This window comes from Mirounga leonina, unplaced genomic scaffold, assembly GCF_011800145.1.
Source record: "Mirounga leonina isolate KUSES-001 unplaced genomic scaffold, KU_Mleo_1.0 Mir_169, whole genome shotgun sequence".
Lineage (NCBI taxonomy): Eukaryota > Metazoa > Chordata > Mammalia > Carnivora > Phocidae > Mirounga > Mirounga leonina.
This window is the reverse complement of record NW_023270431.1, coordinates 21,706,034-21,732,406: the sequence shown is the minus strand read 5'-3', so window position 1 is coordinate 21,732,406 and position 26,373 is coordinate 21,706,034. Positions and strand designations below refer to the sequence as shown.

The 26,373-nt window shown below is 36.4% G+C and overlaps 1 protein-coding gene across 4 annotated transcripts in view; it reads left to right on the top strand.

Annotated features, from left to right (window-relative positions):
• The window catches only part of IMPG2 (interphotoreceptor matrix proteoglycan 2), a 233,472-nt gene that overhangs the window by 7,220 nt on the left and 199,879 nt on the right, over window positions 1-26,373 (top strand). For all 4 annotated transcript variants that reach the window (XM_035015279.1, XM_035015278.1, XM_035015280.1 and 1 more), the window contains exons 2-6: window positions 6,152-6,318; window positions 10,899-10,930; window positions 18,588-18,637; window positions 19,538-19,620; window positions 25,996-26,157. In XM_035015279.1, coding sequence (XP_034871170.1) covers window positions 6,152-6,318; window positions 10,899-10,930; window positions 18,588-18,637; window positions 19,538-19,620; window positions 25,996-26,157 — 494 coding nt within the window. The remainder of the gene's footprint in view (window positions 1-6,151; window positions 6,319-10,898; window positions 10,931-18,587; window positions 18,638-19,537; window positions 19,621-25,995; window positions 26,158-26,373) is intronic.

Genomic DNA, 26,373 nt, shown 5'->3' with positions numbered 1-26,373 from the left:
CCTTAAGGTTTTCTACATAGGTGATTATTTTATTTGCAAATAAAGATAATTTTACTTCTCATCTTCCAAATTTTATGCCTTTTATTTCTTGCCTTATTGCACCAAATTGTTCCATATGCTTTGCGCACCATGATTTTGAGAGGAAAATACCCTAAAAAAAGACTTTGTTCCATACTGGATTTTTATGTACTGGATAATACGCACAGCCTGAGCCTTAGGAACAGGATTAAAGACAGATTAAATACAGGCATTGCTTTCTTCAGAATATTGTCATCACATCTTTCCTTCCTCCAGCAGTTGGCAGGGCAGGTTTTCTCTGCCACAGAGAGGCATTCGTAGATCACCTATCGTCTCAAAAATCTTCAACAGTCACTAAAGGCTATATAAAAATTGTTTGACAAGGTTGGGATTTCAGAACAGGTCTACTTCTAGGCCATAGTGAAGTATGTGGCAATTGTCTCTGGTGGAGTTTTGCCGTTTCTAGTACCTCTTTCCTTGGGATCGTGCTGATTTTACTCTTTTCTCTACTGGCTGCAGTGTCCTATCTAGGTTTTCCCTCTGTGAGCTGCATGAGGGCTCCAGGCTCCCCCGCCAGCCCCACCAATTCTCCTCCTCTATTAAAATGTATGTGTTCTGAATTCTGTATTCCACGTTAGTTAATTGGATGTTCTTGTCAGATAGCTCCCATCTGGAAAGCCATTGGTTGAATAAGGATGTATTTACCTTTCTGGACAGAATTACTTTTTCAATTTTATTGAGACATAATTCACATACCATACAATTCATCCATTTAATGTATAGAATTCAGTGGTTTTCTAGTATATTCACAGAAATGTGCAACCATTATCACACTGAGTTTAAGAACATTTCATCACCTCAAAAAGAAGCCTCACACCCTTTAGTCATCACTCTCTTATCCCTCTATTTCCTCTATGCCTCTCCCCAGGCCTAAGCAACCACGAATCTACTTTTTATTTCTATAGAGTTATCTATTATGGATATGTCAGATAAATGAGATGATATAATACGTGGTCTTTTGTGACTGGCTTCTTTCACTTTGCATAATGTTTTCAACATTCATTGATGTTGTAGTATGCATCAGTAGTTTATTTTTTTATGGCCAAATAATAATATTTTCTTATATGGATACACATTTCGTTTATCCATTTGTCAGTTGTTGGACATTTGGGATGTTTTCAATTATTTGGGTATATACCTAGGAGTAGAATTTCTGGGTTATATGGTAACTATGTTTAACCATATGAGGAACTGCCAGATACTACTTTCTTTTCTTTTTTTTTTTTTTAAAGATTTTATTTATTTATTTGAGAGAGAGAATGGGAGACAGAGAGCATGAGAGGGGAGAGGGTCAGAGGGAGAAGCAGACTCCCTGCTGAGCAGGGAGCCCGATGTGGGACTTGACCCCGGGACTCCAGGATCATGACCTGAGCCGAAGGCAGTCGTTCAACCAACTGAGCCACCCAGGTGCCCCAGATACTACTTTCTAAAGTAGCTGTACCATCTTAAATTCCTAACAGCAGTATGTGAGATTCTGATTTCTTTACATCTTTGCTAGAACTATGACTTTCCTTTAAAAACAAAAATCACAACCATCCTAGTAGGTGTGAAATCATATCCCCTGGTTTTAATTTACGTTTCTTTAATGATTAGTAACACTGAACATCTTTTTATTTGCTTTTTGGTCATTGAATATCTTCTTTCCAAGAATATCTTTAGATCCTTCCCTATTTATCATTTTTTTAATTATTGAGTTGTAACAGTTCTTTATATATTCTAGATACAAGTTTCTTAATAGAAAATGATTTGAAAGTATTTTTTCTCATTCTGTGGGTTGTCTTTTCACTTTCTTGATGGTGTCTTCCATGCACTAAAGTTTTTAGATTTTGATAAAGTCCAGCTTATCTATTTGTTCTTTTTCAAAATTGTTTTGGTTATTCTAGGTTCATTGTAATTCCATATGAATTTTAGAATTAGCTTGTCAATTTCTATAAAGATGTCAACCAGTGTTCAGATAGGATTGCATTGGATCTGTAGATCAATTTGGAGATACTACCATCTTAACAATATTAATGATTCATGTGCGGATGCTTTAATTTGCATTTGTCTGAAGATGAATGATAGCACTTTTTCACATATACATAAACTTCCTTTGTAAAGTGTTTGTTCCAGTCTTTTATATGTTTTAAAAATTGGATTGTTTGCCTTTTCACTAGAGAGTTGTAGAAATTTTTTATCCTAAATACCAGTTATATGTATTTTGAATATTTTCTGCCAGAAGTGTGGCTTGCCTATCCATTTTTTATTAATAGTATCTTTCATGAGTAGTTGTTAGTTTTGATAAATTCTAATTTTTTTTTCTTTTGTAGTTGTTGCTTTCTATGTTCTGTCTGTGAAATCTTTGCCTGTGCTCAAGTTATATAGATATTCTTCTGTGTTTTCTTTTAGAACCTCTATAATATTAGCTTACATATTTCAAATTACTTTTTGTATATATTGTAAATAAGTTATTGAGATTTATTTTTCTTTATAGATATATATTCAGTCTTATAATATTTTTTATAATTTCTTTGAATCACCTTTTTCATAACTAGACCTTAGAGACATTCATTTTTTGTTTGTTTTTACCAACTCCAATTTTCACCTTTGCATTGTCTTCTGGTGGGCACTAAATTTTCATGGAGAAGTTTTAAGAAGCAAGGAAGAGGGGTGTCTGGGTGGCTCAGTCGTTAAGTGTCTGCCTTTGGCTCAGGTCATGATCCCAGGGTCCTGGGATCGAGCCGCACATCAGGCTCCCTGCTCGGCGGGAAGCCTGCTTCTCCCTCTCCCACTCCCCCTGCTTGTGTTCCCTCTCTTGCTGTCTCTCTCTCTGTCAAATAAATAAATAAATAAAATCTTTAAAAAAAAAAAAGAAGCAAGGAAGAATTCTGAATCTATAGGTGGTCAACTCTGCCGCAGTCAGCCTTGGCTGGATTCTTCTGTATGCTGTAGGATCAGAAGTTCTGAAGAGCAATGATAAGGATGCAGTTAGTTCACTGAAAGAGAAAACTAAGTTTGCAACCAAAGGTTCATTTTAACCCTGAAAAATCAATTGATAGAGAAACTTTAAATATTCATATATTTTCCTCTCTGTTAAAGCTTAAGCCTTGTTTTTTGGCTTAGACTGTCCTCTCCCATCAAACAACTGTGAGACAACCAGAATCCATATGATGATGACATTGATATTCATGTAGCACTAAGGAGTTTATAAAATACTCTCACAGGTAGTTGGTAAGTCAGTAATGATTCATCCAGTTAAATAAGAGAGATGAGTACATTGAAGCATTGAATGGCTAGGTAAGTTACCTGTGGTTATGAAGCTAGTACATGGTAAGGCTAGGGCTAGAATTTAGTTAGGGCTTCCGACTCTGTGAGTTCAGGGGCTGCACCTCAATGTGCTACTGGATAAGCATTCAGTTTTCTTGAGATGAAAAATAATGGTCTTGATTTCTGTGCATTTGCATCCATCTTTCTCCCTCAGCACTCTGTTCCCCTTCCCTTCCATCTCAGTCTATCTCTTGTCCACAGTGTCTGGCAAATGGCCAATGAAATGGTTGCAGGATAGCAACACACTTAGTGCCATACAAAATGTGCAGACAGCCTGTTTTAGCATCCTCTCAGATTTGATCCTGTGGAATAATTTAGCAGATAGATTGAATTAGTTTTTATTTTGATATAGCAGTACGTTTCTCTGGAATATCACGGTGTTTTGTTTTTTAGTTCTCCTATCTTTAAAAAAATTTCTTTTAAATGTAATTGATACACAATGTTACATTAGTTTCAGGTGTACGACATAGTGATTCCACAAGATTCTACATTATGCTGTGCTCACCAGAAGTGTAGCTACCATCTGTTACCATACAATACTATTATAATACCATTGGCTGTGTTCCTTATACTGTTCCTTTTATTCCTGTGACTTATTCATCCCATAGCTGGAACCCTGTATCTCTCACTCCCCTTCACCCATTTTGTTCATCCCCTTACCACCTACTGCTCTGGCAACCACCAGTTTATTCTCTACTCTTGTCTTTTTTTTTTTTTTTTTTTAGTTAATAGATTTTAATTTTTAGAGAAGTTTCAGGTTTACAGAAAAATTGAGCAGAAAGTCCAGAGAGTTACCTATCCTGTCACTCTTCTACACACACATTTTACCCTCTCATTAGCATTTTGTGTTAGTGTAGTACTTTTGTTACAATTGATGAGCCAATATTGACACATCATTCTTTTTTTTTTAAGATTTTATTTATTTATTTGAGAGAGAGAGACAGAGATAGCAATAGAGAGCACAAGCAGGGAGGAGAGGGAAAAGTAGGGAGCCCAACTCGGGGCTCTATCCCAGGACCCTAGGATCATGACCTGAGCCAAAGGAAGACGCTTAACTGACTGAGCCACCCAGGAGGACCTTGACACATCATTCTTTTTTTTTTTTTTTAAACATATAATGTATTATTTGTTTCAGGGGTACAGGTCTGTGATTCATCAGTCTTACACAACACACAGCCTCCCCAGTGTCCATCACCCAGCCACCCCATCCCTCCCACCCTCCTCCACTCCAGCAACACTCAGTTTGTTTCCTGAGATTAAGAGTCTCTTATGGTTTGTCTCCCTCTCTGGTTTCATCTTGTTTCGTTTTGCCTTCCCATCCCCTCTGATCCTCTGTCTTGTTTCTCAAATTTCTCATATCAGTAAGATCATATGATACTTGTCTTTCTCTGATTGACTTATTTCCCCTAGCATAATACCCTCTAGTTCCATCCATGTCATTGCAGATGGCAAGATATCATTTTTTTTTGATGGCTGCATAATATTCCATTGTGTGTGTGTGTGTGTGTGTGTGTGTATACCACATCTTCTTTATTCATTCATCTATTGATGGACATCTAGGCTCTTTCCATAGTTTGGCCATTGTGGACATTGCTGCTATAAACATTGGGGTGCTCGTGCCCCTTCAGATCACTACATTTATATCTTTGGGGTAAATACCCAGTAGTGCAATTGCTGGGTCGTAGGATAACTGTTTTCAACTTTTTGAGGAACCTACATACTATTTTCCAGAGTGGCTGCACCAGCTTGCATTCCCACCAACTGTGGACACATCATTCTTAACTGAAGCTTATAGTTTATGTGGAGTTTATGCTCAGTCATTGTGTTGTATAATCTATAGGTTTTGAGAAATGAATAATGGCATGTATCCACTATTACAGTGTCCTACAGAATGGCTTCTTCGTCCTAAAGAAAACCACTGTGCTCCATCTCTTCATCTCTCCCTCCCTACGACCCCTGGGAACCACTGATCTTTTTACAATTTTCATAGTTTTGCCTTTTCCAGAATGTCATATCATAGGAATCATATAGTATGTAGCTTTTTCAGATTGGCTTCCTTTACTTAGCAATATGCTTTTAAGTCTTCACTGTGTCTTTTCTTTTTTCTTTTTTTTTTTTTCAAGATTTTATTTATTTATTTGCGAGAGAGAGAATGAGAGACAGAGAGCATAAGAGGGAGGAGGGTCAGAGGGAGAAGCAGACTCCCCGCCGAGCAGGGAGCCCGATACGGGACCCAATCCTGGGACTCCAGGATCATGACCTGAGCCGAAGGTAGTCGCTTAACCACCTGAGCCACCCAGGCGCCCCACAGTGTCTTTTCATGGCTTGAAACCTCATTTCTTTTTATCACTGAATAATATTCCATCATATGGATGTATCATAGCTTGTTTATTCTTTCACCTATTGAAGTATTCTCAACATCTGATCCACTTTTATAAAGCATAAACATGGATTGTTTTTTGTTTGTTTGTTTTTTGAGAGATGGGAAAAATACCCTGCCTACTAGGAAGTGAATTAATTCCCTCTGTAAGGGCAAGGAGTGGGGAGTACAAATTCTCTTCACATCTGAAAAGTTTAAACTGGCCATACATCAACAGAAGAGCTTTGACTGAGAATCATTCCCATGATCCTCCAGAAAGGACACTAAGGGCAAAAGTGTCTTGGGAATCTGAATAAACAGGTTCATGATCATTGTGAGAACCTCAAAGTTTCTATCAAAAGTTCTAAAATCAACTTTCTATAAAATACTTCTCTGTCTCTTTTCCAGTGTGCCAGGAAGCTGTCTGGGAAGCCTTCAGGACATTTTGGGATCGACTTCCTGGGCGTGAGGAATATCGTTACTGGATGAATTTGTGTGAGGATGGAATCACAACTATATTTGACATGGGCACAAATTTTAGTCAGTCTGTGGAACATAGAAGTTTAATTATGAAGGTAAGGGTACTAACAAGGGAAGAATTGCTGGACTATTGTAGGAGCACCTATAGACAGTTAAAGCCTGAAGGTAGAAAGAACAAATGCCAAATCCCTACATTACTTTTTGTTGTTGAATTAGGCTATTTGAGTGAGCTGCCATAGGGCATAGTCTAGTCTTTATATCCCTAGCTCTGGCTATTATAATAAACATTGTTAACCCAGTAAGAGCCTCAGGCTTATGTTTATAAATGTAAATATTTGGAAATAATACTCAGCAATGGTTTAGGCTAAGAATATAAATCTGTGAGATTTGAGCATTCTTGCCAAAATTTTGCATATTATCAATTCAGAGTAGCTACCAATGACACTAGTTAGGATAGAAATTTTAGTTCATTGAATAAATGTTTAGTAAAGTATAAATATAATTCTAATTAGTGAATTTGCTTACTTGTTCTCCTTCTTTTAGACTTAGTTTGTTCTTAGCAAAAGATAAATAAGCATGCATATAGACAAATTACCTGCCTACCTACCTTCTCCTTTTCTTTTTTTTTTTTTTAAGATTTATTTATTTATTTTAGAGAGAGAGAGAGAGCACAAGTGGGAGGAGGGGCAGAGGGAGAAGGGGAGGGAGGGAATCCCAAACTGACTCCTCACTGAGCCCGGAGCCCCACTTGGGCTGGATCCCACGATCCCGAGATTATGACCTGAGCCAAAATCAAGAGTCAGACACTTAACTGACTAAGCCACCCAGGACCTTCCCCTTTTCATGTAGTACACATGTATTCATGTAGCATGCACATATTCATGATAAGAAAATGAAGCTGTTTAGATACATGTGGCAAATTGCTCGTGCTGTCTGATATGCCCTGTATATATCCTTGTCCGTCCGTTTGAGTCCTAAATGTCTTCAGCTCAGATGTAACCTTCCTTATGAGGAATCAACCCCCAGTCTCACAGATTTAACTCCCATAATTCTTAGGGCTCCCATAATTCTTTAATGTTGTACCACTTGCATTTTATTATTATTAGTTGTGTGTGTGACTTCTTCTACTAGACTATGAGCTGAAGAGCAAGGATTATGTCATGATTTGTCATTTTGCCTTCCTGTGATAAAGTAAATATGTAATAGATATTTGTTGAAATAAAGTATATAAGCAATAATTGCAATGTCTTTTTCCTATTTGCTGCAATTTAGAAACTTTTACAAATATTATCTTAAATACTTGTTTTAAGTATTATATACTTTAGAGAGACTAAGGGAAGAATTATTGACTGAATAACTCTGAGCTTTTATTTTGAGTCTAATAGAATTAGATTAGTACATCTTAAAGTAATACAGTATATCATCCAATTCTTTCTACTTTGAAAATTTTATTTCTAGTAGAGGCATGCTATTAATTTCTTTCAACATTTGGCCCTACATTGGGATGATCTTATTAACTAGAGGCAAACTGGGGAGAGAAATACGGTCTGATAAATATGGGTGGATCCAAGACAAATTTTGCAGGGTTATAAACATTTTGAAGTTGTGCAGGTTTTTGTTTTTTAAAAATTTTTATTATGTTATGTTAATCACCATACATTAAATCATTAGTTTTTGATGTAGTGTTCCATGATTCATAGTTTGTGTATAACACCCAGTGCTCCATTCAGTACGTGCCCTCTTTAATACCCATCACCAGGCTAACCCACCCCCCACCCCCCTCCCCTTTAGAACCCTCAGTTTGTTTCTCAGAGTCCATAGTCTCTCATGGTTCGTCTTCCCCTCTGATTTTCCCCCCCTTCATTTTTCCCTTCCTACTATCTTCTTTTTATTTATTTATTTTAACATATAATGTATTATTTGTTTCAGAGGTACAGGTCTGTGATTCAACAGTCTTACACAATTCACAGCACTCTCACTATGGCACATACCCTCCCCAATGTCTATCACCCAGCCACCCCATCCCTCCCACTCCCCACCACTCCAGCAACCCTCAGTTTGTTTCCTGAGATTAGGAATTCCTCATATCAGTGAGATCATATGATACATGTCTTTCTCTGACTGACTTATTTCAGTTTTTGTGTGTTTTAAAATGTACTCAACTTTTAATCATAGTAACTCACATTTTAAGCCAAGGTGTTATATTTTTTTCTTCTTTTTGTCACATTTAAAATTTTTAAAATTTATTTAATGTTTTTTAAGATTTTATTTATTTGACAGAGACAGTGAGCAAGGGAACACAAGCAGGGGGAGTGGGAGAGGGAGAAGCAGGCTTCCCGCTGAACAGGGAGCCCAATGCGGGGCTCAATCCCAGGACCATGGGATTATGACCTGAGCTGAAGGCAGACGCTTAATGACTGAGCCACCCAGATGCCCCAATTCTGTCACATTTTTTTTAAAGATTTTTATTTATTTATTTGAGAGAGAGTCTTCTGTCACATTTTTAACTGTTCAATATTAATAATTATGAGAATAGCTACCAGTTATTTAGTATATTCCATGTACCAGGCCACATAGTAAGCCCATTAAAACATTATATTTAATAAACAACAAACCTACAAGGAGGTACTAATATCCCCAATTTATAGATAAGGACCTTAAGCATCAGAGTTATTCCTTATTCTAGATTACAAAACCAGATGGGCTGGAGCTTAAATTCAAACCCACTTCTCTTTTTTAAAAAGTTTATGTTTTTTCCCGTTTACCATTAGGCCTCCCTTCTCAGTCATTGCCACCTTTGCAAACTGCTAAATTTGCTAATATGGAATATTGCTAAATTTGCTAATATGGAATAGCTATTCAGTGAAAAAAAATACACATACACATATCTACACACACACATTTACATTTATATCAGTGTTGTCCATCTCAATTGTGTCCATAATAAAGGATTAGCTGACAGAGCAACAAATACACATGATATAGAGTTAGTATTACCATACAACAGCTTCTTTTTTTTTTACTATGTTAAGTCACCATACAGTACATCATTAGTTTTTTTTTTTTTTTTTTTACATCATTAGTTTTTGATGTAGCGTTCCCTGATATACAACAGTTTCTTATGATGTTACATTGGAAGGTATTTTTCACAAGCAGAAATTTTAGGAAGGTAAGATTAGAAGGCATTGGAAGTATACGTTCAGTGACATATTAGTACAACATGCAGACAAAGGGGGTGATATGTCACCTGGATTGAGTCTTAAATAACAAGTACAAGTTAGCTGAATGAGGAGTTTGGGAGGAACAGTCCAGGCAGAGGGGACAGCATAAGCCAGATGTTTGTAGGGAATGACTTGGGCCAACATACCAGAAGGGTAGATTAGAAGTGACAGGAGATCAGACTGTAAGAGTAGATAACTCTGTGGATGATAGGAAATCATTGAGGGGTTGTAAGTAGGTGAGTCACGGACTGATTGGACAGTTTTGAATTTTAAAAAGGTCATTATGGTCTCTATACACTATGGGGTGGATTAGAGGGATCAGGGAGACTAGTTACTACTCCATGCCTGAGGAATTGAGGGTCCTAACTAGACATGAGATACAGAAAGGAAGCATGAGAGATACAAATAGGGAAAAAGATTAGCAGGACTCTGTGATAGGTTGAATGGGAGTGTGAGAGGTTGAGGAAATGGCCTGGGAAACCTCCCTGTTTCTAGTTTGGATGACTAAGAACAAGAACTCAGGCAGAGAAGCAGTTTTGTATATGTAGGCGGGAGATTGAGTTCACTTTTGAATGTGTTTTGAGCCACCTGTGAAATGTGAATTGCCTGGAATTTAGGTATGAATCCAAGGAGAGTGGTCTGAGTTATAAATATAGCTTGTAGGAGTCACCAGGCTTGAGGTAGTAATTGAAAGCATTTAGAGTGGCTGAGATTATTCTAGGAGAGTTTGTAAGAGCAGTGAGTTATTTATAATTATCGTGAGAGTTATTTAGAATAATAGTTTCTCCGTTTTACAGATGAGAAAGTGAAGGATTTTGGGTTTTGCCTCCATTACCAAGCAAGAGAAAATAGGACTTGAAACTAGGTCTTCTAAGTTAGTGTTCTTTTTATTATATTGGTCTCAAAATAAAACCACTAATTTAGAGGAAACTTAGGAACAATTTGTTTTGGAATGCCCCAGAGGAATAATCCAATTATTGGTACAGTGTATCTTTTTTGCCTGAATTCTGGAGAAATGGATTTAGCATTTATTTTATCCACATGTTTATATTATTCTAGTATAAGAGTTTCTATAAATATGTTAGATCACAAAAAACTTTGATTCTCAGTGCATGGAAGGTTAAAGTAGAACTCTACCAATCTCCAATTTGTAGATCTTTTTGAAATGATTAACAAGTAAAGTCTGTTAATCTGTGCCCATTAAAAAAAAGCTCAAGAACTTTTGGAAACATAAACAGAGACTGAGTGCCAGGACATTCCCACGGTCCCCAAACAAACTTGGCATTGTTAGTACCTTGCTTTAACTATTTGTCTAACCATAGAAAATAATAGCATAGATTTATAAAAGAACAATATAATGTTAGGGCATTAGTGTTTTCTATGCAATAAATTTCATTTACTGCTTAATAACTGTCATTAACTCACAGAGTCATTTTTATCTTTGTTTTCCTTAGAAACTGACATATACAAAGGAAACTGTAAGCAGGTGAGTGTCTTTTTTCCCTCTAATTTTATTTTGGCAACAGAGACGTGTAATACCTATTCCAAGACTCACACCAAATTTAATGACCCCTTTCTATTTTCTTGCTGGTTCCGGCAATGACCAGGGCTGTGGGTTGGTCCCAAATGCTTTTCCTCCTGTTGAGGCCACTTCCCTTTCAAGACTACCATCACAGCCACTGTGCTTGTTTACTTTCTAACCTTGCCAGGAGGCAGACTTGTTCCTTTCTCTTGGGTGAGAAAATAGATTTCTGGAAATGGAATATGGAATGATCTACTTTTGTTGAGGTTTATGGGCTAAGAGTAAAAATGTTATGAAATGGTACATCGTAGTGGCAGTTTATTAAATGATGGTTGGTGGTATGGATCACTTTACTGAGAAATGATGATTATGAGCTTGAAATATAGGAATGACACAACCTTGATGAATCCTCTAATATTAGGATTCTTGGCTCTACTGGCCTTTAGTCTTAGGATTAAGGTCATTTCTGGCTCCTGAGCAATAGCAGTACAAAGCTGCTCATGGAAGATGAGGGATTTTGAGTGTGTAAGGATTAAAGATTTCAATTCTGTCCATACTCAGAGTATCTAGATTATGCCAGTATGTGGGTAATTATATAGAAAAACACCATTAGGGCATAAAATCCAGGTCAGAGTCCAGAATTTTGCTTCAAATTAGAAAAAAAGACAGGCTGAAAAACCAGTTAAGTGAGTCAGTGTCTAGAGATCCAAACTGGGCAGCAAAGTCCAGGCAAAAGCAGAGTTGGAGTACACATGTGAGTGCTAGTGGGGTATGTGTAGGTTTCAAATCAAACATGAGTAAACAGGAGGGAAGGGGACTTTGTGTGATCTCACTTATTCATACAGCTAATGTTACCACTGAGTCTCTGCTTGGGACTGGGATTGAGCACCCATTTAGATGTTGGGCCACATGGTTTCTTGGATGTGTGCTCTTCACCACCTAGAACAGAGCTTGGAAGTTCCTTGTGATTGCTATTCAACACACAGGCAGTGAACTAAATACTCTGCTAAGTCCCACCAGTCGTAGTAATCTTCATGGTTGTACCTAATGAAAATGATAGCACCTTTTCCACATCTTATATGGTTAAGAAGCTTGTAAATACCGTAGTACTCATGGCATTTAACCTGGAAGAAGCTCTGAAGTTTACTTGGGAAGTGGACGTAAGCAAGTGTATAGCTTGTGGGTTATTATAAAGTGGTGGAAGGAGGGTTATCTGAAATAGGATGGACAGTTGTAACACCATATGAGGCTGGTTGTGGCTCATCACACAGTAGGTAGCTGGGAGATGTTTAAGGTGTAGTGTGTGTATGTTTTAAGTCTTTCTGTGGGACTCACTTCAACTGGGTGCAGTTTTCCACAGCTACTTAGCATTTCTTAGAATGAGATTATGTATAAGTAAAGAAGAAATTTTGCACTGTGGTCAGTTGTCTCCTACTGTATTAATCACATTGGAACAAATTCACAAATAAGCATCATAGCAGGACTGACTGGATTATATATTTTTATTGCTAAGGCACTGTCTGTAGTAGGTATAATAAGGGACTCAAAATATTATTTACCATTCTTAGAAAATAATGTATGTATAAAAATAAAAACACATATGAAAATATAAGTGAATTTTGAGAATTTTAAAGTTTAAAGCTTCTTTCCCATGTAACTAGAGCAGACCAGGTTGGGGTGGGGTGAGAACTGCCAACTGTGGTAGTTGCTGAAAGTGGTGACCTGGGGTTAGGTAACCTGGGAGCGAAACCCTGGGAGGGGCCTAAGAATTCTCTAAGCCATCTTTTTCCCACTTGAGTACTATAGTGATCCACTGAAACCCTTAATTTGCCCACCATTTTTCTATATTCAAATTTATTTTTATGATTTTTTTTTGAGGTTAGTCTTGTATTCTCTGTGTTGAGATTCTTGTGTTAGGTTTTATTGCTGCTGTAGCGAATTACCACAAACTTTGGTAGTTTAAAACAACACAAATTTGTCCTACAGTTATGTCATTCAGAAATCTGACATGGGTCTTAAGGTGTTGCCAGGTTTACATTCCTTTCTGGAAGATCTAAGGGAGAAACTGTTTTCTTACCTTTTCCAGCTTCTAGAAACTACCCAGATTGCTTGGCTCATGACCCCCTTCCATCTTCAAAGCTAGTCATGGCCGGTCACGTCTTTCTCACATTTTATCACTCTGACACTCTTCTGCCTCCTTCTTCCACATTTAAGGATCCTAATGATTATGCTGGATCCACCTGGATGAACCTGGTTATACTCCCTATTTTAAGGCCAGCTGATAAGCAACCTTAATTCCCCTTTGTATGTAACTTAACATATTCACAGATTCAGGGGAGTAGGATGTGGATGACTTTGAGGGGCCACTATTCTACTTATCAAACTTCTTTTCTGTGACTTAAATTGCTGCTTCTATGTGAACTCAAACCTAACGTGCTGACATACAACTTGCACCAAATACTCTGTTCTGTATCACTTTAAGCTTCCCCTACAATCATTTGCTTTGTGTCTTTAAAAATTTTTTTTTCTGCCTTACTTAGGATCTCACATCCCATCTTAACTCTTACACATCTTCCTACCGTTGTTTCTTTGTCTCTCCTGAGTCTTCAGCTTCTCCCATTACTAACTCCTTATTAGCATTTGAACATACTCAAGTCTCTCCCATGTTACCAAAAGGCCTTCCTCCAGCCCTTTATACCCATTATAGCTGGGTATCTTGAAAGCATCTCCACTTAGCTCCACTCAATGCTTAACCACCTGCCTTCTGGACTTACTGTGAAGTCTCAATAACCAGTACAAAACCCCACCTGAAATATGTGCTCACCAAATAGTTGTTAAATGAATAACTGAGTTTCTGCTCAATTACTCAAGTTTATTATCAGGTCTCTGGTAATATTCTTGGTGTAAGGACTGTTCTTTGGCATTTTTTTTTTTTTTTTGTACCTCAGTTAACTAATATTTGTCATTGAGGATGCCTATCATAGATCAGAAAGCAAAATATACATTTTTTTTAGCAAATATTTTATTCTGTTTGGGACACGTGTCCCTCTTCCATTACCCTCTGTTTTATATTTGTTAAGCATCTCCTAGTTTTATAATGCTTCTGCATATATAATATCTTATTTAGCTTTCATTATACCTTTGGGAAATAGATAGTATAAGGAGGTATTCCTGTTTTGGAGATTAAGTTCTTGTGGCTCAGAGCAACTGAGATATTTCCCTAAGGCATAACAAAGTTAATGATACTTCTGGGACTAGCACCCAGGATTCCTGGCCCTGTGCCTTGAGTTCTTTTGTTGTCCTGTGCTGATCATAGTTAACAGATTCAAGAGCAAAGCAAAGTATAGAAAATTGTCAAGGGGAGTAGTAATCTAGATAGGAAATTATGCTTGGCTTGTTTTTAAATTTATACTCCATGTGTCTCTGATATCTTTTGGTACAATCTCACCTGAATTCTGATAGGATGAGGCAGTAGAGGTGAGTAATAAATTATGTGCTGGATGAGCTGAGGAAATGAGAAAGTAGGAGGTTGTTCACTGCTGGTATTAAGCTAAAGGTCTTAGCTGAACGATTTCACATTTGTGGTTTGGCCTAGAAATGAAAGTAGTATTTCTGTCTCCAAACTCAATACAACTCTGTGTTCTATTCTGTTGTGACATTTTAGGGGATCCCTGCAGGAGGCATACCTAATGAGAACATGTTGAAAGGATTCTTGTTGTTAAGTGTTTTTTTTTCCTCTTTTTTGAAAGGAGAGTGGGAAAATGAGGGATTAAGCGTTGGACTGTTGGACAAGAGATTTGAATTACTGAGCATTGCCTACTTACCATCTTTAAAATGTTATTTTGAATTCAGTAAGTGAAATCTAGTTCTACTGAAGTAAACAAACTTCTCTGTTGTGAATACTTCCCTAGAGAATTAGCTTAGATTTACTTTATTTACTTATTTTTTAGTTCCAATACTTCTCTTTTTAAATTTAAAAAAAATTTTATTTTTAATTGAAGTATAGTTGACATACAATATTATGTTAATTTCAGGTGAGCAACATAGTTATTCAACAACTATATACATTACAAAATGCTTACCATTATAAGTGTAATTACCATCTCTTACCATACAAAGTTATTGTTATATTATTGACTATATTTCCTATTAATCATCTTTATCCCTGTGACTCATTTATCAAATGTGATCTTGATGTGGGGGATAATTTGACTGAAACCAGGTGAGGTCTGGTTACTTTGCCATGTTGTTCCAACTTCCTGTTCTAGTTACTTGTGTTGTGCTTTGGTCCCCTCTGTCTTACTTTGACCTCTTTGTTCTTCATGCCTGGTTTCTCTCCATAGCTCTCCAACTTTGATTGGGTTTCCCTTCCTTTTTATGGGACCTTATACACCTTGACTTTTAGGTTGTTAAGTTTATGTAGGCCGTTATTACAACCAAGTGAAACCATCTTGGTTGCCCTTCTAGTCAATATGGCTCGCAGAAAGGCCATGTTGTGAGGAATTAAGATGAGTGAGAGAGAGGTTTCTGGAATCAGGTGGGCCTGTTTTACATCATAGTTCCTCCATTGTCTAGCTGTGTGACTCTGAGCAAATTCTTAACCTCCTCTAGTATTAGTCTCCTCATATGTATAAATGGGGATAATAGTATCTTCCTTTTAAGATTGTTGCCAGAATTAAATGAGTTAAGCAAGATGAAACACTTAACACAGTACTTGACACATGATAAACTTAGTGGTACTCATTCTTGCTGTTGTTATTATTGAAAGGGGAATTAGATATGGTTAGGAATTTTAGGTATGACCTTGGGCCATATAAGTCATTGTGTCACCCAGGAAAAATTGCTTTATTCATTTGGACTTCGTTTTTTCCTCTATAAAATGAAGGTATTGGCAAGGTGTTCTGCCTGTGGACAACTGATAGACCCTATTCAAGCCTGATTATGTTAATATCTGTCCCCAAACCATTTGAATCTTATTTGTTTTAGCTCTACTCCCTGCAACCCGAGAAGCCTCTTGATGCTTTCTCGTCACCTAGGCCCTTTCTCCACTCATCATTCATCATAATGACTTATCCAGATGTTGTATTCTTTAGGTTCTTCTAGATGACAGACAGCTCACTGAGAAGCAATTTCCTGCAAATGCTTCTAAATAACCAAAAGTGATGGGTTTGGTATAATGGTTTAAAATGTTCTTCTTTCTAGATGGTATTTTTAAAAAGCTGAAAAATCTTTATGAGATTTTTAAAAACTCAGTTTCTCAAATTTTCTTTCTTCTTTTTTTTTTAAAAGATGTTTTAATTTTTTAAGTAATCTCTACACCCACTGTGTGGCTTGAACTTACAGCCCTGAGATCAAGAGTTGCGTGCTCCCCCAACTGAGCCAGCCGGGTGCCCCAGTTTCTCAAATTTTCTACCAAAGCCTGGGAGTTTAGGAAACATGGTCCTAGTTGATTCCCCCACTGGAGTTCCAGTCATGAAATATCTTTGAATTATCATATTTAATATCTTAATTTTAATTTTAACTTTATATTCAATTTTACAATGTAGCCATATTTGTTTTAATATTAAAATATTTTGAATTACACATCAATTCTTACTTAGTTCCCCACCTGCCTATGCTTCAAGTAATATTGATGCTTCAAGATGTCTGCCATGTTTATCTGTTGGCTTTGAGTAACCCCCTGTCCCACCACCATGACCTAATTTAGAGCAATAGGGCAATCTAAAGGAGTTGTCTGAAGATGGGACTCACTGGCACATTGGCAAGTCTGTGAGGGAGACATTTTTGACTATAATTGAATCACCTTAGGAAGCTCACTTGTATAAAGTTGAACACAGTTTTCAACCCTTAACAGTAACGTAATCACCATCCAGGAGGTGTAATCACCTTTGAACTCCTTTGTAAAAGGCTAACATAACATCCCTTTTCCCTTAGGACATATCCATATACAAACTTTAAAGTTCTAAAACTTCCTAAGGGGTGCCTGCCTGGCTTAGTCAGAAGAGCATGTGACTCTTGATCTTGGGGTCATGAGTTTGAGCCCCACATTGAGTGCAGAGATTACTTAAATAAATAAAACTTTAAAACAAATAAATGAGACTTTCTAAAAGTATAGTAGTACTTTAAATTTTATATTTTTGGGGTATGTGGAAATTTGGACTTGCAGAAACCCACTTTCTTTCCTTTAGAGGAGGGACTTCTCAGACTATCTTTTTTTAATAAAGATTTTATATTTATTTATTTATTTGAGGGGGAGGGGCCGAGGGGGAGGGAGAAGCAGACTCCCCACTGAGCAGGGAGCCTGACTTGGGACTCCATCCCAGGATTTGATCCCAGTACTCTGGGATCATGACCTGAGCCAAAGGCAGACACTTAACTGACTGAACCACCCAGGTGCCACTCAGATTACCTTTTGATCTTCTCTTGTCGTTGCAAAGTGGCATGGTTAAAGGATAGCTGGGTGACTTGCAGCCTGTTAGCAGTGTGGCCTACAGCAAGTCATTTCTCTAAGCTTGACTTTCTTTATATAAAAAAATTTTATGATTTCTATGATCTGTCCAATGAGATGAGATCTGTGCTTATATTTTTTTCCTTAGCAGCAAGTACTCTCCTACCTTACTATGTGTTACATTTGTAATCATTTATTTGCCATCTATTTTCTTTTTTTTTTTTTAAGATTTTATTTATTTATTTGAGAGAGAGAATGAGATAGAGAGAGCATGAGAGGGAGGAGGGTCAGAGGGAGAAGCAGACTCCCCGCCGAGCAGGGAGCCCGATGCGGAACTCGATCCCGGGACTCCAGGATCATGACCTGAGCCGAAGGCAGTGGCCCAACCAACTGAGCCACCCAGGCGCCCCTTGCCATCTATTTTCTGTAAGACTGTAACTTTAATAGATCATGTGTGTTTATCCACAGCTATATGCCAGATGTCTTGTTCACTCCCTGGCTAATAATATTTGTTTATTCTTTTATTCTAAAAATAACTATTTAGTGCCTACTAAATGGCAGGTACTATTTTAGGCTGGAGATAGAGTAAGAATATGGCAGGCAAGGTTCCTAATCTCATAGAATTTATATTGTTATGGCAGTCCTGTTTAATAGAACTTTCTGTGATGATGGAAATGTTCTTTACTGTGCTGTCCAATATGGTAGCCATTAGGCACATGTGACTTTGGAGCTTTTGAAATGTGGCTAGTGTGAATGAGGATCAGAATTTTAAACTTTATTTAATTTTAGTTAATTTAAATTAGCACATATATCCAGTGACTACCATGACAATGCCATTCTAGAGGATCAAGAGATTGGAGACAGAGATAAAGAAGGAGATAAATAAATCAACAAATAATTTCACATACTAATAAAACTGAGAAGAAATCAACACAGGCTGATGGAATAGTAAGTAGAGGAGTACTTTAGTGTGATTCTACTTGAGCAAAAACTAACAAATGTAAAATGAATTATGAAGACTATTATTTTTTAAACTTTGTTAAATCAGTACTTCCTTGGGTTTGGGAGCCCTGTTTGAAGACCTAGTGAATTCCTTTTTGGAAAGCAAACCTCAAAATATATGCACATATTTCTATCATCTTTATTAACTTTAAACATCTTTTTTAACCTTAGCCCTGAATTGTCATCTCCGTTTCCTGTTGGTGATACCTCAACATCAGGAGGTATGCTTTTGTGCACTTACTCACTTTTCTTTTTAAATTATTTATGCCTTAAGATGATCTTGTGAGCAAGCACACATTTCAGCTCATATTTAAAAAATATCAGGTTTCTCTTTCCTTATGTGTTGTTCAAGAGTCTCAAGAAGAAGTGATTGTGTTTTCATTAATTGTATGGCATTATGTTGTGGTTACTTAAAGATCTTTAATTATTAAGTCTAATAAAAATCAGAAAGCTACTTAAAAAAAAGTACAACCTAAAGAATTACTTTAAGGCAAACACTCTGTAACCACTACTTATGTCAACAGGTAGAACCTTTCTAGTTCCACCATTTGTCATTTGCCTTGCAAGAGTTTCTCAGAGTAAGGATTTTCTGATTGCCTTGTGGTATACTTTAAGGTGTTCCTTTGATCTCTGTGTCTCCTATGAATTGGTGTTGCTTTATTTATTTTTAATTTTTTTAAAAAAGCTTTTGTTTATTGGAAATTTCAAACATATACAAAAAATAAGAATTGCACAGTGAGGCCCAGCTTCAACAATGATCAGTTCATAGCCAGTCTCCAACCTTCACCCACTTTTCCTATCTGGTGGTATTACTTTTTTCAGTATCTGTCCTCTTTACTAGATAGCTCCTTAAGGATAAAAATTTTGTCTATATCCTTAGCATCTTGCTTGCATAGTGGCTGGCATAAGTAGATGCTCATTAAATGCTGTTGAATGAATGAATGAATGAGTTATAATTATTTTCTGTTCTAGGAAGATCTATGCAAATGTGTCTTAAGGTTAAAATATACTGAATTTCCAGGATGGAAAAACAAATGACTTACAGGAATTGTTTTGAAGTCAGTTTGTTATTTCCTGATATGATTCTGAATTCACATACATGATTTTGTTTTTCTACTTAGGTGCTATTCTCAGTGTTCCATATCCAGGGGTGACCTCCTATGAAGGTACCTCAGAGAACATCAAGGAGAGGCCTGAGGAGAGTGTGAGTGATGCTGTGTTTTGTTATTTAGTTTCTAACATGAAGAATAGGGGTTAAGAGAGACTTATATTCCATTGCCAAACTACACAAGACTTCATGTGGTTTCCTTTATGGAGGTATTGTGGATTTTAAAACCAGTGTATTAAAAAGAATCTAAGATTCCTTGGAGAGCTGAGTCAATCTGCTTTTGCAAGAGAGAGCTTCAAGTTGTAAATGAAATGACTTGGAGCCTGGGTAATTGTCATCATGGTAAACTCATGGTCTCTTGTGGGCTATGTGAAATAATTTACTGTGGGGGTTTTGCCTATGTAATTCTATCTCATAATAGATCAGGACTTAGTCTTCTCTTCTCCAGAGGGAAAGGATGTAGATTTTATGTAGTTAAAAAATCAAGAAATACTGTGGTTTTTAAATGCATCATTATTAACAGTAACCTGTCCACCAAACAATATTAAGTTTACTTTCAATAACATTCAGGTTAAAAAAAAAAAGTACATAGACTGCCCAGGAAGATAGAAATATTTTGTTAGAAATTTTGTTAAATATGAATTTTTAAAATTTGAGGGTTCATAAATCCTAGATTACTTAATATAGTGTAAATTCTGACTGAACATATTCACTAGAAAGGTGTAATTTAGTTACCTTGTACCTTTTCTTCCCAGCTTGGACATTTTAATTTATATGAAATCAGGTTAAGTCACCCTACTCTGCCCCACCACTTTCCCTGTCACTGAACAAGGCTGGTAGTAATGTGGGATCCGTGAGTGGAAGCTGGAATCAATACATTCACCCTCCGTACAACTTTGTCCAGAGTAGGTGGTGCTGGGAAATATTGTCATTAAATAAATAATTTGTGAATGAATGAATAAAAAGTGATACTGTGGTTCTGAACTTGAAGCAGAATAGTTGTGGGTTTAGGTCTAGAAACATTCATAGAATGAGATAGAATTCTCTATAGTTAAGAAATGAAGGATTTATGTATAATCAATTGGAATATTAATATCCCAAAAAAAAAGACTATTTGAAGCCAATTTATAGAGTAAGAAAACAAAGCAGTATAGACATACCTAATAAGAATTAGATTGCTTGTACTTCTAGTTCAAAATGAAGCCTGAAGTTTCACTTTTACAGTTCAATTTTTTTCCTAATGCATTTTCCATCTACTGTTATAGAAATTATATACTTTATTTCTGTTTTGTCAGTAGTTTTCCTATAAGTTACATAATATATATTATTGTTTAGCATTTATAATATTTATATTATATGTATAAAATATATAAACCCTATAAATTACCTCCTAAGTTATAATGTATAATCTAGCAAAATTTAAGTTTTTCAGAATCTTGATCCTTGTCTTAAGCAATGCAGGAATATTAGAACATTGTAATTCAAATAATCACCCTACTGATTTATATTCTATTTTTTGATATTTTTGTTCTTTCTTTCTCTCTTTTAGTTCTCTCTTTTCAATCCCACAAATTAGACTGTATTATATTTGTTCTTTTTTAAGAAATTAAAAAAAATATTTTATTTATTTGAGAGAGAGAGAGAAGGGGGAGAGGAACAGAGGGAGAGGGACAAGCAGACTCTTCACTGAGCCCAGAGCCCCACATGGGGACAGATCCCAAGACCCTGACGTCATGACCTGAACCGAAATCAAGAGTCGGATGCTCAACCAACTGAGCCACCCGGCACCCCTATATTTGTTCTTTTTTTTTAGACTGTATTTTTTTTTTTTAAGATTTATTTATTTATTTTGAGAGAGTGAGAATGAGAGAGAGAGAGAGAGAGTACATGAGTGGGGGAGGGTCAGAGGGAGAAGCAGACTCCCCGCCGAGCAGGGAGCCTGACGCGGGACTCGATCTCGGGACTCCGGAATCATGACCTGAGCCGAAGGCAGACACTTAACCATCTGAGCCACCCAGGCGCCCTTTTTTTTAGACTGTATTATATTTGTTTTTGATAAAGTTTGTTTTACATCTACCTGGAAGTTTATTATTTTATTTTCTTAAAATTCTTTATTGCATTTTAGATCTCTCTTCTAGGATAATTTTCTTTTTGAAATATATGCTCCTGATATTACTAAGAGTCTCTCATTTGTTCGAGTTTTTGATCATCTGAAAATTTCTTTATTATCTCCTTATTATAGAAAAAATTTAAATCTGTACTAAATTCTAGACTGAGGGTTTTTTTTTTTTTCTGGTCAAGGTTTTATTTCACTATATTCTAACTTTTGTTGTTAATACTGAGAACTGTCAGTTCAGTTGTTTTTCACTTGTGTATCAGTTCAGTTGTATTCCTCTGGCTGTTTTCTTTGTCTACTTTTAAGATATATCTCTATCTCCTCTCTATATATCTCTATCTATCCATACACATCTAATCATAAGACATAACAGCTGAAAATTTCTCAGAATTCATGATATCCATAAGGCTTTACATTAAGGAAGTACAACAAATCCAAAGCAAAATAAATAAATATACTCCTATACCCATTTTTTGTGAAATACTATATAGTATACTACTATATACACACACACATATATATATACACTTTTATATACATAAGTATACTATAGTATATATACTGTAAGTATATATATATATATACTATAAATACATATAGTAGTATACTATATGGTATTTGGCATTCTGCAGTTTAACAAATATGGATATAGGAGAAATTCTCAGCTATTACCTTGTGTGACTGAACCTCTGACCTCCTCCTTTTATCCTTCATGTTTGTTAACCACTCTTTAATAAGTTCCATTTCTTTGTCTCTCTGGGTTAGAATTAGGTATGTGTTCCAGTTTACTAATTCTTCCTTCAGCTTAGTTTAATTGGTTGTTCAAATTGTCTGTTGAGTTTTTAGAATCCTTGCTTTATGTGGCAGCTTTTTTTTTTTTTTTAATTGAAGTATAGTTGACACACAATGTCACATTAGCTTCAGGTGTATGGCATAGTGATTTGACAAGAATGTCCTTATACTATCCTCAGTACAAGTGCAGCTATCATCTTTACTAGTGTATGGGAGTCTTTGATCTGACCTTTCAACATGTACACACCTTTTACTTTTTATCCTATCCCTTTGTGGTATTTAAAACTCAAGCCTAGGTTACAAAGTATCAGAGGATATAACCATGTACTCACACAACACTGATTCACCTCTCTGGATTTTTCTAACCTGTTTTTCCTGACCCCTTGGCATTTTCTTTACTTTCTTGCAAACCAGCTATGCATTAAAACTTTTAAAAATATTTATTCATCACTTAAGGCATTCTCTAGCAGCAAGATTACTAAGGATATTTCTTTTATAATAGTACTGGAAATGGAAGTCTCTGTCCAAATTTAGCAAGATAAGATTTAATATCAAAAATGCAAAGTTTTATATAAAATTCCTTAAGACTAAGAGTTTTTGTTGATGTTAGTCTCTGTATGAATCAGTAGTATGATGCAGTTACTGGGGTGAAACTAGTAAAAGCTAGTGTAGTTTTAGGTTGTATTTGTAGAAATACAGAATCTATTATAAGAGAGGTGGTGGTATCCTATCATATTTTAATTGATCAGATCTGATTTGTGTATACCATACTCTAAGGAAGGTATTAAGAGCCTGAGAAATGTCTGGAGGAGAAAATCTAGGGAAGTCAGGGGTGTCATGATAGCTGTTTGTACTCATTTGAAGGGCTCTCTGGTGACTACAGTTTTTATATATGTCCTAGATTACAGAACTGAGATCAGTGGTAGAGCTTACAGGGAAATATATTTGGGCTTAATATTAAGAGCTTTGGGTAGAAGTGGATGAAACGGGTAAAGGGAGTCAAAAGGTATAAATTTCTAGTTAAGAAATGAGTAAGTCATGGGAATGTAATGTACATGATGGTGACTATAGTTAATAGTACTGTGTTGCATATTTGAAAGTATTTAGGAGAGTGGATCTTGAAAGTTCTCATCACAAGAAAAAGAAATTTGTAACTGTGTATGGTGATGGATGTTAACTGGACTTACTGTGATGATCATCTTGCAATACATACAAATATGGAATCATTACGTTGTACACCTGAAACTAATATGTGTTTTATGTCCATTATACCTTAATAAAAAATGCCAAAAAATATGAGCGCCTGATATGTGCCAGTTACTGTTTCAGGAGGCATACTGAGAAGTAAACATACAGTGTAATTACCTTGTGGTATGTGCTATGATAGGGTAAATGCAGAATGAAATAGGAGAGCATTAGGAGCATTGGGTCAGTTTTGAGGGGCAGTTCTGAGAAATTTTCTGGTGGGGGTGAGGTCTGAATTGAGGATGAATATAAGTTACCAGAAGAAGAGACAGGGGAAAGGTCTTGGCCTGAGGTCTCAAAACAAAGGGAGTAGCACTGCTTAGGCCAGAGAGAATTAGCATATTCCTAGGTCTGCAAATAGGAATTTAGCATGGCTGGAGTGGATAGTGAAAGGTGGGGGAAAGGGAGATGGGGCTGGAAAAGCGAAGCAGGAACCAAGTTGTGGAGGGCAAAGAAGAAAGAAAAAAAATTAAAGAACTTCCCAAACATGAGAGCTTTTTTTTTTTTTTTAAGATTTATTTATTTATTTATTTGAGAGAGAGAGAGAGCACAAGGAGGTGACAGAGGCAGAGGGAGAGGGAGAAACAGAATTCCCACTGAGCAGGGAGTCTGATGTGGGGCTCCATCCCAGGACCCCAGGACCATGACCTGAGCCAACGCAGATGCTTAACCGGCTGAGCCACCCAGGTGCCCCGAGAGCATTTTTTTTTTTTTGAAATGTAATGGTCTGCCTTTGAAAATCATGACTCTTTCTCATCAGGCCATTTAAACTGAGGATGAGCAACCATTTGTCAGGGATATTGTAGAGAGAATTCAGGCATCCAAAGGGATAGTGGGATCTTTGAGGTACTTTCCTATTCTGAGATTTTGAAGGTCTCTGATTATGTGATCTATCACGGATGAAAAATGGTACACTGAAGGAAAGCCTCTGTAGTCTCTTCCTGACTCTGCCATTGGCTTGCTGGGAGCCCTTAGGCTAGCCATTCTTCCATTCCAACCCCTTCTCTTGTGTATCACAATGGAGGGACTTAGATGGATGAGCTCAAGTGTATCTTCCGTGTAGCACTTTTTACCTTAGCATTGTAGTAGTGATACTTTCTTTCCCTCATTCTACATTTACTATTGGAATTCTTCTGTAAGACACTATTGTCACTTCTCATTTATTTATTAAATCATTTATTTCCATCAATATGGACTCATGGATATTTATTTTATTCTTTGGATTATAATCCATTATTTGTTTTTCAAATTGTTGCAGCTTTGGACTGGAAGACCTGGATTTTACTGTTACAGAGTACAAAAAGTTCATTGATACAGTTTCAGATTCCATGTAGTCACTAATCTTTAAGAAACTACCCCTTGTTGAGTTTGTTATAGTATACAAAAAGAATCTCCACAATTATCTGAAAAGGCTGTTAATATAATTCTCCCTTCCCTAATACTTTTATTCATATATTTCAACTAAAGCAACATATTACTGATTGAATGCAGAAACAGATATGAGAATCCACTGTCTTCATCTGAAGGCAACCAAATTAAAGAATTTATAAAAATATAAACAATGTTACTCTTTTCATTCATTTTTTATTTTGCAAAATGTTATTCCTTTTTACAGCATAAAGAGTTTATTATTTTTAAATGAATTAAGAAATATTCTTAAAAATTTCCCCTTTAATTTTTTGTCTGGTAAATATCTATAGATACAACCCATAAAAAACAAATTTCTTTGTGTTTCTTAATGATTTTTTTTTTTTTTTTTGCGAGAGAGAGAATGAGAGAGAGCACGAGAGGGAGGAGGGTCAGAGGGAGAAGCAGACTCCCTGCTGAGCAGGGAGCCCGATGTGGGACTTGATCCCGGGACTCCAGGATCATGACCTGAGCCGAAGGCAGTCGCTTAACCAACTGAGCCACCCAGGTGCCCAATGATTTTTAAGAGTTTAAATGGGCCCTAAGACCAAAAAGTTTGAGAACAACACTTCTAGACTATTTTTAGATGATACTATTAGCATAGTCAACTCTTTTTAAACTCACGGATGATGTGATAGAAGATGGTCAACTTTGGTGGTTATCTGTGGAAAATTTTCTGTCTTTCCCTGAAGCAGTCATTGTGTGCTCAAAGGAATGTACAAATGCATAGTAATTTTAATGTTAGCCTGTGTCTTAAAGTCCACCCAATTAGTTCCAAAGTCAGATACTGTATAAAAGGTCATCATTAGAAGTTTCTTTTGACATAGTGTCTGATATGTACCAATCAGGAGATACTTGTTGGTTGTATGAGTAAACATTGACATTTATTGTTTTTTTCTCTAAAAATCCAGATTAGCAATGAAATTGAGAATGTGATAGAAGAATCCACAAAACCAGCAACTGAGCAGATTGCAGAATTCAGTATCCACCTTTTGGGAGAACAATATAGGGAAGAACTACAGGATCCCTCCAACTTCCACCACCAGCACCTTGTAGAAGAGTTTATTTCAGAGGTGGGTGATTTTTTGGTTTGTTTTTCATCTTTTCTTTTCTTTTCTTTTCTTTTCTTTCCCTTTCCCTTCCTCTTCTTTTTTCTTTCTTTCTTTCTTTCTTTCTTTCTTTCTTTCTTTCTTTCTTTCTTTCTTTCTTTCTTTCTTTCTTTCTTTCTCTTCCTTCCTTCCTTCCTTCCTTCCTTCCTTCCTTCCTTCCTTCCTTCCTTCCTTCCTTCC